The 14,305-nt window shown below is 42.0% G+C and overlaps 1 protein-coding gene across 1 annotated transcript in view; it reads right to left on the bottom strand.

Annotated features, from left to right (window-relative positions):
- ABCG2 (ATP binding cassette subfamily G member 2 (JR blood group)) overlaps window positions 1-14,305 on the bottom strand; it is a 156,962-nt gene that overhangs the window by 26,780 nt on the left and 115,877 nt on the right. The window contains exons 4-7 of the mRNA XM_028492100.2: window positions 9,471-9,530; window positions 8,470-8,584; window positions 7,704-7,856; window positions 4,471-4,628 (exon numbers count right to left, since the gene is read on the bottom strand). Coding sequence (XP_028347901.1) covers window positions 4,471-4,628; window positions 7,704-7,856; window positions 8,470-8,584; window positions 9,471-9,530 — 486 coding nt within the window. The remainder of the gene's footprint in view (window positions 1-4,470; window positions 4,629-7,703; window positions 7,857-8,469; window positions 8,585-9,470; window positions 9,531-14,305) is intronic.

Genomic DNA, 14,305 nt, shown 5'->3' on the forward strand with positions numbered 1-14,305 from the left:
AGGTTTTGGGTTGTCATGTTTTCATTGTCATTTGTTTCTAGGTATTTTTTGATTTCCTCTTTGATTTCTTCAGTGATCTCTTGGTTATTCAGTAGCATACTGTTTAGCCTCCATGTGTTTGTATTTTTTACAGTTTTTTTCTTCTAATTGATATTTAGTCTCATAGCATTGTGGTCAGAAAAGATACTTGATACGATTTCAGTTTTCTTAAATTTACCGAGGCTTGGTTTGTGACCCAAGATATGATCTACCCTAGAGAATGTTCCATGAGCACTTGAGAAGTGTATTCTGCTGGTTTTGGATGGAATGTCCTACAAATATCAATTAAGTCCATCTTGTTTAATGTGTCATTTAAAGCTTGTGTCTCCTTATTTATTTTCATTTTGGATGACCTGTCCATTGGTGAAAGTGGGGTGTTAAAGTCCCCCACTATGATTGTGTTACTGTCGATTTCCCTGTTTATGGCTGTTAGCATTTGCCTTAGGTATTGAGGTGCTCCTGTGCTGGGTGCATAAATGTTTACAATTGTCATATCTTCATCTTGGATTGATCCCTTGATCATCATTATGTAGTGTCCTCCTTTTTCTCTTGTAATAGTCCTTATTTTAAAGTCTATTTTGTCTGATATGAGAATTGCTACTCCAGCTTTCTTTTGATTTCCATTTGCATGGAATATCATTTTCCATCCCTTCACTTTCAGTCTGTATGTGTCCCTACGTCTGAAGTGGGTCTCTTGTAGACAGCCTATATACGGGTCTTGTTCTTGTATCCATTCAGTCAGTCTATGTCTTTTGGTTGGAGCATTTAATCCATTTACATTTAAGGTAATTATCGATACGTATGTTCCTATTACCATTTTCTTAATTGTTTTGGGGTTGTTTTTGTAGGTCTTTTCCTTCTCTTGTGTTTCCTGCCTATGTTTTCTTTGTATTTAATTTTTGACAGTTTGATTATTATGTGTCTTGGCGTGTTTCTCCTTGGGTTTATCCTGTATGGGACTCTCTGTGCTTCCTGGACTTGATTGACTATTTCCTTTCCTATATTAGGGAAGTTTTCAACAATAATCTCTTGAAATATTTTCTCAGTCCCTTTCTTTTTCTCTTCTTCTTCTGGAGCCCTGACAATTCGAATGTTGGTGTGTTTAATGTTGTCCCAGAGGTCTCTGAGACTGTCCTCAATTCTTTTCATTCTTTTTTCTTTATTCTGCTCTGCAGTAGTTATTTCCACTATTTTATCCTCCAGGTCACTTATCCGTTCTTCTGTCTCAGTTACTCTGCTATTGATTCCTTCTAGAGAATTTTTAATTTCATTTATTGTGTTGTTCTTCATTGTTTGTTTGCTCTTTAGCTCTTCTACATCCTTGTTAAACGTTTCTTGTATTTTCTCCATGCTATTTCCAAGATTTTGGATCATCCTTACTATCATTACTCTGAATTCTTTTTCAGGTAGACTGCCTATTTCCTCTTCATTTGTTTGGCCTGGTGGGTTTTTACCATGCTCCTTCATCTGTTGCATATTTCTCTGCCTTCCCATTTTGCTTAACTTACTGTGTATGGGGTCTCCTTCTCGCAGGCTGCAGGTTAGTTCCCGTTGTTTTTGGTGTCTGCCCCCAGTGGCTAAGTTTGGGTCAGTGGGTTGTGTAGGCTTCCCGGTGGAGGGGACTGGTGCCTGTGCTCTGGTGGGTGGGCCTGGATCTTGTCTTTTTGGTGGGCAGGGCTGTGTCCAGTGGTGTGTTTTGGGGTATATGTGAACTTAGTATGATTTTAGGCAGCCTCTCTGCTAATGGATGGGGTTGTGTTCCTGTCTTGCTAGTTGTTTGGCATAGGGTGTCCAGGAGTGTAGCTTGCTGGCCGTTGGGTGGAGCTGGGTCTTAGCGTTGAGAGCTCTCTGGGAGAGCTCTCACCGATTGATATTACATGGAACCGGGAGGTCTCTGGTGGTCGACTGTCCTGAACTCAGCTCTCCCACCTCAGAGGCTCAGGTCTGACACCCGGCCGGAGCACCAAGACCCTCTCAGCCACATGGCTCAGAAGAAAAGGGAGAAAAAAAGAAAGAAAACAGCATCATGTCTGTTGTATCTCTGCCAAGAATTCATAGCCTGAGTCTGGTCACGAGGAAACACTGGATAGACCCTATGAAATGTACTCTCGAATATGTGTGAGGACATAAGAGGCAAAGAGTAAAGAACTGTTCAGGATTAGAAAAGATTTTTTTTTAAATGAGGGTTTCTGGAGAGAATCCTGAGCCAGAAATGAAAAAGAGACACTTCTGGGGCAGCTGGTGAAGTCTGACTGGAGTCCATGGACTGGATGGTGGCAATGGCATCAGAGCTGACTCCGTGGCTGGAAGGTGTGCAAGGCAGTAATGTAGGAGCAGTGTCCTTGTTTTTTGGAGTTGCAGGCCAGAGTATCTAGGGGTGATGGTACATGATTTCAGAAAAAGGTCTATGGTGGTGGGGAGGGGAAGGGGATGGAGGGAGAGCAAATGCAGTTAAAAGGTAACAACAGTTGGGGAATCTAGGTAAGGGGAGATGGGATTTCTTTGTGCTACTGTTGTAACTGTTTCGTAACACTGAAACTTTTTAAAAATTAATTTTAAAAAAGGTGTCCAAAACTTTTGACATTTCTCTTATAACCGTGATTCTCCTACCATCTTCTTTCTTCGTAAAAGACATTCTTGGGACTTCCCTGGTGGCGCTGTGGTTAAGAATCCACCTGCCAATGCAGGGGACACGGGTTTGAGCCCTGGTCTGTGACGATCCCACACGCCACAGAGCAACTAAGCCCGTGTACCACAACTACTGAGCCTGTGCTCTAGAGCCCATGAGCCACAACTACTGAGCCTGCGTGCCATAACTACTGAAGCCCTCACGCCTAGAGCCCGCTTCTCTGCAATGAGAAGCCTGTTCACTGCAACGGAGGGTGGCCCCCGCTCGCCGCAACTACAGAAAGACTTCAAGCAACAACGGAGACCCAAAGTAGCCAAAAATTTTTTTTAAAAAATTTTAATTTAAAAAAATTAAAGGGCTTCCCTGGTGGCACAGTGGTTGAGGGTCCGCCTGCCGACGCAGGGGGCACGGGTTCGTGCCCCGGTCCGGGAAGATCCCACATGCCACGGAGCGGCTGGGCCCGTGAGCCGTGGCCGCTGAGCCTGCGCGTCCGGAGCCTGTGCTCCGCAATGGGAGGGGCCACGGCAGTGAGAGGCCCGCGTACCGCAAAAAATAAATAAATAAATAAATAAAAAATTTTAAAAAAATTTAAAAAAAAGGAATTGATATCCTTTACTCCATTCTTCCATTTTTCAGGCCCCAAATCTTAGAAGTCATTCTCTCAATAATCACACCTCACATCCAATTCTAAGCTAATCCCGTTGATTCTACTTTCAAAACAGAGCGAACCCCCCGACTTCTCCCCACCTTAGCACTACCATCCTAGTCAAAGTCAGCATACCTCAAACGAGCTAATACAAACAGCCTCCTGACTGGACTCCTGCCACTGACCCCTGCCCAATTATACAGTCTTTTCTCCAGACAGTTGCCAGTCCTCTGTTCTAAAACCCTCCGAAAGCTTCCCATGTCACCGAGAGACATTAAAAGCCATAGCTCTTATAGCGGCCTACAGTCTATATAATCTGCCACCCACTCAATTCCATCGCATGTCCCATTCTAACTGTTATGGACTGAACTGTGTGTCCCCAGAATTCATGTTGAAGTCCTAACCCCCAGCACTTCAGAATATAACTGTATTTGGAGACAGGGTCTTTACAGAGGTAATTTTGGTTAAATAAGGTCATGTGGGTGCCACAATCCAGTAAGGACCAGTGTCCTCATAGGAAGAGGAGATTGGGACACAGACACACCACGGGAAGATACAGTAAGGACACAGAGAGAAGACAGCTACCTACAAGCCAAGGAGAGAGGCCTCAGAAGAAACAATCCTGCCGACTCCCTGATCTTGGACATATAGCCTCCAAAAATTTGAAAAACTAAACCTCTGCTTTAAGCTAACCACCCCGTCTGCGGTACTACGTTACGGCAGCTCGAGCAAAGAAATCAATAGGAGTCCCCAGCCCTCCTGAGGTCACCGGGCTCCAAACACAACAGGCACACTCTGCCGCAAGGCCACAGCTGTTCCCTTCCGCTAGAACGCTCTTCACCCACATATCCAGGTCTCGCTCCCTCGCTCCCTTGCTCCCAACTCAAACGTCACCTCGTTGGGGTCTTCCCTGACCATCCTATATGTAATATAGCACCTCTACCCCACCATAGCCATCTTTTGCTACTCTCTTAACCTGCTTCATTTTTCATAAAACACTTACATTTGTTAATTGACTGTTTCCCTCCAACAAAGAAGGAAGAAATTTCTGTCTGTGGTGCTTACTGCTGAGTCCCTTGCACCCAGAATAATACCAGTACACAGTAGGTCACCATATATTGGATGAATGAAAGAATAATGTTCCCCTAGCGTTTACCTCTTCAGAAGCAGAAGGACAGCATTTGCTGTGCTTGAATCTAAGCCAGTTGTGGGCTCATCCAGAAACAAGATGGATGGGTCAGTAATAAGCTCCATTGCAATACTAGTCCTTTTTCTCTCTCCTCCAGACACACCACGGATAAACTGAGTTCCAACCTAAAACACAAATATTATTGTTGTTAACAATAAAAACCACAGCCATTATCGTTTGTTGAGCTCCCAACATGTATGTGCCAACCCTATAAGAGGCACTTTATCTCATTATCCTCATTTATTCTGAACAGAAAATAAATGACTATGTGGGCAAAGGGGTAGGTTTCTCTTTAATTTGAAGAGTAAACTGAGGCTCAGGTCAGAGCTGGTAAGTGGCTAAGCCTGATATGAAACCCATGCTTTTAACAGTTCAATATGTTTCTCATCGAGCCATATATTTCATTTTAAGACAGTTAAGCCAGAACACTAAAAGATATGGCCCTGACGGAGTGAAGCTACAGACCAAAAAGGGAGCAGAAGATAGGAGTAGAAAAGCTGCTGAAAGCATCTATAATTTGTTAGTCTTTCTTACAGCCTCCTGACGCCCCCTTCCCTGCCCCTGCCCCGCCCAAAGTCCTCAGTGCAGCTGGGCAGCTAGGAAAGTTCACTTTCTATCACACCACATTAGCACCTCTTAAATCACCATAAGGTTTACCAAACTGAGTCCTCCTGTACCCTAACTTGCTGCAGAATTCCTGACTCATTCTTTCAGACAAATTCAGAAGGTAGACTATTCTACAGGGCAACTGGCTGGGTCTTTCAACTAGTGAGTGTCACTGTGTGGTAGGGGACCAGAAAGGTTTTGGGGGAGAAAGGAGATAGGAAATAATTCTTTTTTTTTTTTTTTTTTTTTTAGCGGCCACGGCTCACGGGCCCAGCCGCTCCGCGGCATGTGGGATCCTCCCGGACCAGGGCACGAACCCGTGTCCCCTGCATCGGCAGGCAGATGCTCAACCACTGTGCTACCAGGGAAGCCCGGAAATAATTCTTATATTGAGTCTTCAAGGAGATAATAAGTGCTACTCATGCCCTTGATTGGATCCTCTAACAATTGAGCTATAACAGACATTCCGGAGATGACACAGGGAAATGTGAATGAATATGGCTCCACATAGCTGATATTAACACACTGTTAATTCTGTTAGTTGATAATGGTATTGTGGTAATGTAGGTAAATATCTTTTTTTTTTAAGACGCATGATCAGTATTCAAGAGTGAAATGTCATGATATTTACAATTTTCTTTAAAATACTTCAGAGAAAAGAAGCTGAAGTAATTATGGGAAAAGATTAACAACTGGGAAATCTAGGTAAATGTTATTAGTAATCGTGCCATTATATTAATTATACTACAGTCATATCATCACTATGTAACAGAGAAGAACACACCTGCCTCCATATTGAATCTATTCCTTTAGCTCTAACCTTTGTGCTCTGTTGCCTGTGCTTAGTCATGCTGGCTCTGCACCTTTTATGAAAGAATGTTGCCTAAAGCCTGAAATATACAGGATAGCCCATTGTCAAGGCTCTGACCTTTAAAGGTGTAACACTTTTCCGTTTACATAGAGATAAAAAGTTATATGACAGAGAATAATGTTTGTCTTGTTGGAGGTTTGTAGGAACATTGTGACCAGATCCACAGACAGCTGCAAGAACAAAGGATTCCAACAGGAAGAAGTCTGCAACAGCAACCAACCAACCAACTCCCTCCCCTTTTAGTATAAAAGAAGCCTGAATTCTCACTTAGGCAAGATGGTTCTTTGGGACCCGAGTCCACCATCCTCTTGGTCTGCTGGCTTTCCAAATAAAGTCGCTATTCCTTGTCCCAACAATTCATCTCTCAATTTACTGACCTGTCATTCAGCAAGCTGTTCAAGCTTGGACTCCGTAACAACTAAGTAATCAGACTATTCTCTCTACATTTGTTATGCTTAAAATTTCATAAAAAGTAAAAAAAAAAATGAAGTATTTCAATTAATTAGATAAATACATTCTAAGTCAACAACTCCCTTCAGTTTATTTTCTCTGGAAATCCACGCAAGGAACTTAGGGCAATAACTGCCTGTTGGTAGAGAACTTTTACCTAAGGGTAAAGAATGGTAAATACCTTATTGGAAAGAAAATCAAGTAATAAGCAGAGCTAACACAAAGGAAAACCCAGTCACTTACAAAAAGAATTTAGTGGAAACTGGTGGCATCTCAGAGTTATTTTTCCAAACAAAATACAGCAAAATATACTTTACATTAAATAATGTCAGAAAGTACCACATGAAACAGCAGCCAGCAGAATACCCCCATTCTTTGTTACCTCGACGTAAAGGATATCATGGGGGGACTAAACTAGAGCCATCACAATCTAAAAAGCTCATCTTCACTGAAAGCTTCAGGTGTTTTCCCAGCAAATCTTTCATACCTAGTCATCAACTGTAAAGTTCACTCGTTCGTTTCATTTCTTCTTCCTGATCCTGCATAACCCACAAAGGGAGTTACTTTTCTCTCTTGCCCACAACTTTTATCTCAAAAATCTAAAAGAGCCCAGCACATAACAGTCTGTAAGTAAATACTGGCAGAAGAAAGGGGGAGGGGCAGTGAGGGAGGGAGGGAGGGAGGGAGGGAAGCCAAAAGTGCCAAAAGAAAGGCTCTAGAAAAACAACTTGGATGCTACACAAATTAGAAATAAACCCTAATTTGACTGGATATAATTTTGGAAGCCAAACTGCAGCAAAGTGAAACATACAGAGCAGGAACCCTTGGATTTTCATCATGTACCAATTCCAGAAATATACCTCTCAAAGGCAATGGAACAAAGTCCCCTGGAGGAACAGAAGAAGGACAGCTACAAGGGGAAAAGAAAACAGGAAGAAGGAAAGTTAGCGTGAAGACATGGAATGAGACGTGACAAACAATCAGGGCGGGAGAAGACCAAGGGCTGTAATCCCACAGAAAGGGCCACGTGTTCTCTGCAAAGAACACTTCCACATACTGGACCGCGCTGCCACACTTCATTTCCAGGATTCAATCATTTTTAGGTTTTTTACCTGGTTAACGTCCATCTTCATATTAAGTAACTAGTCACTTTACTCATGGTTACAGAAAGCAGCCACTCTTTACTATACATAGTATAGAAAACTTCTGGACAAGTTATACTATCCACACAGGTGAGTCCGATTTGCTGGCTATGACACATTTTCCACATTACCTTGGAATCTGCCACTTTATTCAGACCTAACTCTTGAATGACCATGTTAATCCGTTCATTCTTTTCATGATTTGTCATAGTTGTTGGAAGCCGAAGAGCTGCCGAGAACTGTAAGTTTTCTCTCACTGTCAGAGTTCCCATCACGACATCATCCTTAAAGCAAAATGGCATTTTAACAAGACATAGCAGGTCTTTTCTAATACCCTCACTCTTTGGTATATGTAACTTACCCACAAAAATAACATACCCAAGGAAAGTTCTAGCTAATAATGAATTATACAAATTATAATGAATGATACTTGCAATTATACAAATTACAACTAACTCCATATAACAGCTGCAAAGCCTGATGAAATAATTTTCATTCCCTACCTGTACGCCCAAAGAGAACACAGGTAATTGTGATTATTACTAGCAAACATTTCTACACTGCTTTATACAAGGATTTGCCAAAATATTGTTCTAAGCTAGGTGAAGGAGAGAGGTGAAGGTAAAGGAAAAAAGTAAAACAGTAACGTTTTTTAGAAATGATATGATAACAAGAATTGCTATCATTGCCCTTACAAGGATCATATTCCAGATTCTCCCTGCCTTTTTATTTAATACTATCCTGAATTTTACGGGAGATCATGAAAAGCTGGTGTGAAGAGAAGCTGTTTCTACGAATATGTCCCGTAGTCAATTGGAAGCACACTCAACTATTAGCCAAGGCACTTGCCAATAAAGAAGCAGAAGAAATCTAAGATGCAAACCCACAAATACTTACTTGTACCACGTAACCTGAGTTACATTTAAAATTGGCAGGTCGAGGTGCCCCGTTGATCAAAACATCTCCAGATAATCCATGTGGATCTTTCCTTGCAGCTAAGACATCTAACAACCTATAAAAAGACATGTTATTGTTATTTTTTCCCTCCAACTCGGGCTTTACCTCTCAGCTAATCTGAATCCAAATTCTGCTCAAGTTAGAAAATTAACTGACCAAGAAGTTATATGGTTCAACTAAACATACAGATATATTTTGAATCTCACCTTCCTTTTTTTTTTTTTACTATATGCTACAATAAAGGCCAAAACCATGAAAGTAAAGCACTGCTGGCTGATCCGGCACAGACTACCCAAACTGCCCTCCAGGCTGTCTGACCTTGTGCGTTCTAAGGCAGGTAATGTACTCCTTTGTCTAAGACACAAGTCTTCACTTATGCCTTTGGCTCCATCTCCCCACTTTCAATTTTATCCCCTTCCTTTTCCTCTCCATAGCTCAACTCATAGCTGACAGCTATATGCCAATCACCTTATCATGTCCTATTAGTAAAGCTGACCTAGTAAGACCTTCCTGGTCCTCAGGACAGAGCCACAAACTAGCACAACTGCACATTATCCACAGCAACTAGAACCAGACTAGACATGCAGAAAATGTTCAACAAATACCTGCTCACGTAAAAGTGATCTTTAAAAGCACACTAAAACTGGAGGTGGGGAATAGGTGAAGGAGATTTAAGAGGTACACACTTCCAGTTATAAAATAAATAAGCCATGGGGATGTAACATACAGCATAAGGAATAGGGTCAATAATATTGTAATAACTTTATATGGGGACAGATGGCTAGACTTATCATGGTGATCATTCATAACGAATGCAAATGTCAAATCACTATGTAGTACACCTGAAACTGACATAATATTTATGGCAACCATAATCCAGTTTATTAAAAAACACACATTAAAACTACAAAGAAAAAGCTTACTTATATTGTTATACTTACGAAGATTTGCCTCCACCTGTGGGTCCCAGAATGGCATTGAGGCCAGGTTTCATGATCCCGCTGTAAATACAGAAATATATCAAGTTATTGGACCACTTTACAACGAGTTCTATTAATTTAGGGTTTGCATTTAATACACTCAGTGAAGGTTGATAAAATTATAGACAGGGGAAAAAAAAACCACAAATCAACTCTTAAAGGAAAAAGAAACCGAATTGTCGATTAACAAAAATCTAGCACACGAAGAATGTTAACCGGGCTTCCCTGGTGGCGCAGTGGTTGAGAGTCCGCCTGCCGATGCAGGGGACGCGGGTTCGTGCCCAGGTCCGGGAGGATCACACATGCCGCGGAGCGGCTGGGCCCGTGAGGCCACAGCAGTGAGAGGCCCGCGTAATGCAAAAAAAAAAAAAAAAAAGAATGTTAACCACAAGTCAGGACTTATAAGAAAAATGACTTGGGTCCCTCTAAATTCCCTTCTCTTTTTCTCCACACTGGTTCCCTGATGTAACAAACTCTGGTGAAGCACCTCTGCTACATTTACTCCTCTTTCACACTGTAAAGTGCATTAACAAGTTCTGAGTGATGCCTGATGATTATTATCTTCACGTCACCTGACTTGCTACCTCGTTCTACACAATTAGTAAGTCAATGGACTTCTAGAATCACCAGTAGAAGTGTTCTCACTGTACAAATCTAGTCAAACAAAGAAACAATATATCTGAAATAGAAATTCAATGGCTGGACTAAAGCATCTCAGGGGGTTAAAAAGAAAATATCACCAATTCTTACCCCTCACAAAACCCTTAATCAAATTAGAAAAGTAAAACATACACTCTCAAGATATATCGTCTTCTTCCTTGTAAAGTATGAGATAAGTAGACTGGAAAATTCTCCGTTTAGAAGTGGTAGATGCCACTTTCTAAAGGAGACAACCTTTAAGGGTACATAGACATGGTGTACACACAGCATGTTCCAAACAGACTAAGTAGATGTTTGAGGGTGGTGAAAATTCAGATAGAAAGCAGGAGGGTAAAAAAATTAAGGCAGTTTTGACTGTGTTGAGTCTCAAGAAGAAAGCAAATACTTATCCTAACGGTAGCCAGTAGAATGACTAAGGAAGATGGACTGGAGAAAGGAAAATTGAGGGCAAGGCCTCCGCAGTTATGTAGGCATGATGAAATAGAGGCCTGAAAAGCCCTTTCAAAACCCTGGTGACTAAGTCCAATCTCTCTTTGGAACTGGTAGGTAAGTCAAAATTTATTCCACAGAGAAAATGGTATCTATTCCAAGTGGATGGTCCAAAGCCAAAGGCTATTCCATTCCCAGATCATGATTTTCACAGAAGCCAATTCTATGATTACACAATTGTTGTAAGTGATAAACTTTACAAGGTACCCCGGTGCTTCCATCCAGGAGGACCTCAGCACTTACTGACTATTGTGCTTGCATCGTCACAACTGTGAAATGGCTGGTGCTAGGGTGACATGTACCTTTCACTTTGCTCATTAGCTGAAACACTGAACAAAAATAAATGAATTAGGTAAACCAGGAACAAGGTGCAAAACAGAAAAATCTCTTATTCTTTCAGTGACTTTCCCCACAGATGTAAAAAGACATGCTAATGGCTGGGTGAACTTTCAAGATGCATCTATCAATAGCTCTTGATGTACCTTCTTTATCAATAGCTATCTAGTAACAGCTTCTAAAATCACGAGATACAAGCTTGTTATTCACTAAAACTCTGTTGTCAGAAAACCTTTCCAGGTTTTAGAAATATCTCCTCAAATCGAGACCAAGCAATCCGAAATAACTAAACCCAAACTGAACGTAAACGTTCTAAGGCAAAGAGTTTTACAGGTCCCTGAGTTGGGCTTACTTTGGCACTAAGCCCTAGCATTACAGAAAACAACAGCAGTGTAGAATTACAACTGCAACAGTTCCAGTTTGGAGCAGTGGCTAATTCTCCCTTCATTCATTAAACACAGTTATCTAGTGTCTACTATGGATAACAAGATTACTCTTCTAGGACAAGGGACTGAGCTGAGAATAAAACAAAGTCCTAGCCCTTGTGGAATTTACATTCTAGTCCAGGGATCAGCAAACTACAGCTGGTCACCTGTCGTCTGTTTTCATAAACAAAGTGTTACTGGAACAGAGCTATACTCCTTCATTTGCACATTGTCTATGGCTGCTTTCATGCTACAACGTCAGGGATCAGTAGTTGCAACACAGATGGAGGGCCCATAAAGCTGAAGATATTTACCATCCGGCCAGGCCCTTTACAGAAAAAGCAGTCAATGGTCTACAATTCCCTGGTTTCCCCACCCTACCCGCTGCCCTGCTAGCATCATCCCTCAAAACCAATTTCCCACCCTTATATACTGCTTTACAGCATTTACACGCAGCCAAGTCCCCCTCACTAGACTGTAAAACCCTGCCAACAAGAATTATGTCATCTTGTGTTAAGCCTCAGCCCGAAAGTATGTAGCACAGCGGTCTACAAGGGAAGACCACTGAATACTGGGTACACGAAGTGAAACCTAGCTAAAGGAGTCACATCACATGTGTTACTTTTCTAGTGGATAATGGCTAATCCTTTCGTCTCGGTTTATGAAAGAGCAGTCAATGCCATTCCCAATGCTTGGAGCATGGCCTCTCCCTACCCTACCCTACTGCGCCCCACACACACGCACGCACGCACACAATCTTCACCTTCTCTCTCCCCACACCCCCGAACCTCTGATTCAGGGTTAGGGATGTGTCCACTGCGTCTCCCAACCCTTCTATCACAGTAGAATGACACAGTGAGGTGCTCTAGTTGTCTGAATCCCCCATTAGACTAGAAGGTTTCTCAGGACACAGGACATATCTGTGTCACTAGCATCTTGCACAAGGTCAAGCACCCCACAGACACTGGACATTTGTTGAATAAGTGAGTCTCAACACTTCCATAAATGACAATGACTTATAGGAAAACCAAAAGAAATGTTTTCGGTAAAAACAAACGTTAAGAAGTAGGAAAGGTGTATGGAAAATAGGTACAGTCTGACTAGAAAGAAAACTTAGGTACATTCCCTACTTGTTATTTTATGTTCAAATATGTCAATCATTTCTATTAGACTTCCGCTTCCCTTCTTAGTGCGAAGGTGATGAAAGTGGGTGGAGGTGCAGCAATGCCAGCACCCAAGAACACAGGCTGCAAAGGGAGGTAGGAGGAGGAGAGGAAACAGGCGGAAGGGCGGGAGACTGCTTATACTGAGGAAAAAGAAGACTGATTGAGCAAACCAATGAGTATATTAAAGACAACGAGAACCAGGCTTTTCACTTGTTGAGAAGATGTTTTACAAACATGGCAATGTGGAAAGAACCTTGGAGTGTTAGATATAAATTGCAGGATGTATTAATGAGAAGTCATGGGTTTTAACCTACATACACAGATACAGAAAGTTTTAGATATATGTATAAGCACAAGTGTGCATATATTGAAACATACAATATAGTCCCTAGGTCTGCCCACCGAGAAAGCCTAGAAGCTGTAAGATCCTAATAGCAATAAACATTCCAGACACCCAGATCTTGGTTTATAAATACCATCTTCCAAAAAGAGTAACACCAGCTGATTCCAGGTCTGACGCAGGGTGAATACACAGTGAGTCTGAAAATTCTTGCTGTGTCAACAAAGTATTCAAAGAATGAGAGTATATGTCAAAAGAATGAGTTAAAACACAAAACAAAATACAGAACCTACCTTGAAAGTCTCCCACTGACCAAGTCAGGAACAATAGAAGGATCAAGATGAATAATGACAGGCCTTCGTTGGTGGCGCAGTGGTTAAGAATCCGCCTGTCAATGCAGGGGACACGGGTTCGAGCCCTGGTCCGGGAAGATCCCACATGCCGCGGAGCAACTAAGCCCGTGAGCCACAACTACTGAGCCTGCGCTCTACAGCCCGCGAGCCACAACTACTGAGCCTGTGCTCTAGAGCCCGTGAGCCACAACTACTGAAGCCCGCGTGCCTAGAGCCCACACTCCACAGCAAAAGAAGCCGCCGCAGTGAGAAGCCCGCGCACCACAACAAAGAGTAGCCCCCCGCGCAGCGATGAAGACCCAACACAGACAAAAATAAATAAATAAATAAATAAATTTTTTTTTAAAAAGAAGACAAATGAGAGCCCCCTCTTCCCCATCCCAGAAACTCTACTTAGTTGAAGCCTGCAGATGGGGGAAAAGATAAGAAACACTACTGCCTAAATAAGAAATGTGAGTAAGCAAGAAAAACTACCCCTGGTATCCTTTTAACTGTAAAATTTGAAAGGAGTACAAGATTTGACTGAGTTTTTATGAACCTAGAAGTGCATGCAAGGATGAACTCATCTGTTGCTGAAACAGACACCACTGAACCATAAAAACATGACGAAGCCTTCAGCAGATGACACTTTTACTGTATCGAGTTACTAATTTACTAGCTTTAGAACATAAGCAAGGTAAACGGACCCTCGAGCAGCATGTATTTTAAATTTATTCAACCTGCACATACTCAAATCGTTTGTCACCTTCCACTTACCGGCACAAAATCTGAAGTGACCGGCGTTTTTCTTGATTACTATGCTCCACAATAAAACTTGTCAGCTTTTCAGAAAGGTCAGCTGACTCTAGTCTAGGCATGTAGCAAAGGACAAAAGCTTTGCATGTACCATTCCTCTCCTTAGTCTCATTCTCTGAGTTTCTTTACACAAGAAAGCATCGAGGAAGCAGGCATGACAGTCTGTGTTACTGCCCGGAGAAAATAGCATCCAATTCTACACAGCACCTGGCTTCCAGCAACCCAATCTCAG

This window comes from Physeter macrocephalus, chromosome 7, assembly GCF_002837175.3.
Source record: "Physeter macrocephalus isolate SW-GA chromosome 7, ASM283717v5, whole genome shotgun sequence".
Lineage (NCBI taxonomy): Eukaryota > Metazoa > Chordata > Mammalia > Artiodactyla > Physeteridae > Physeter > Physeter macrocephalus.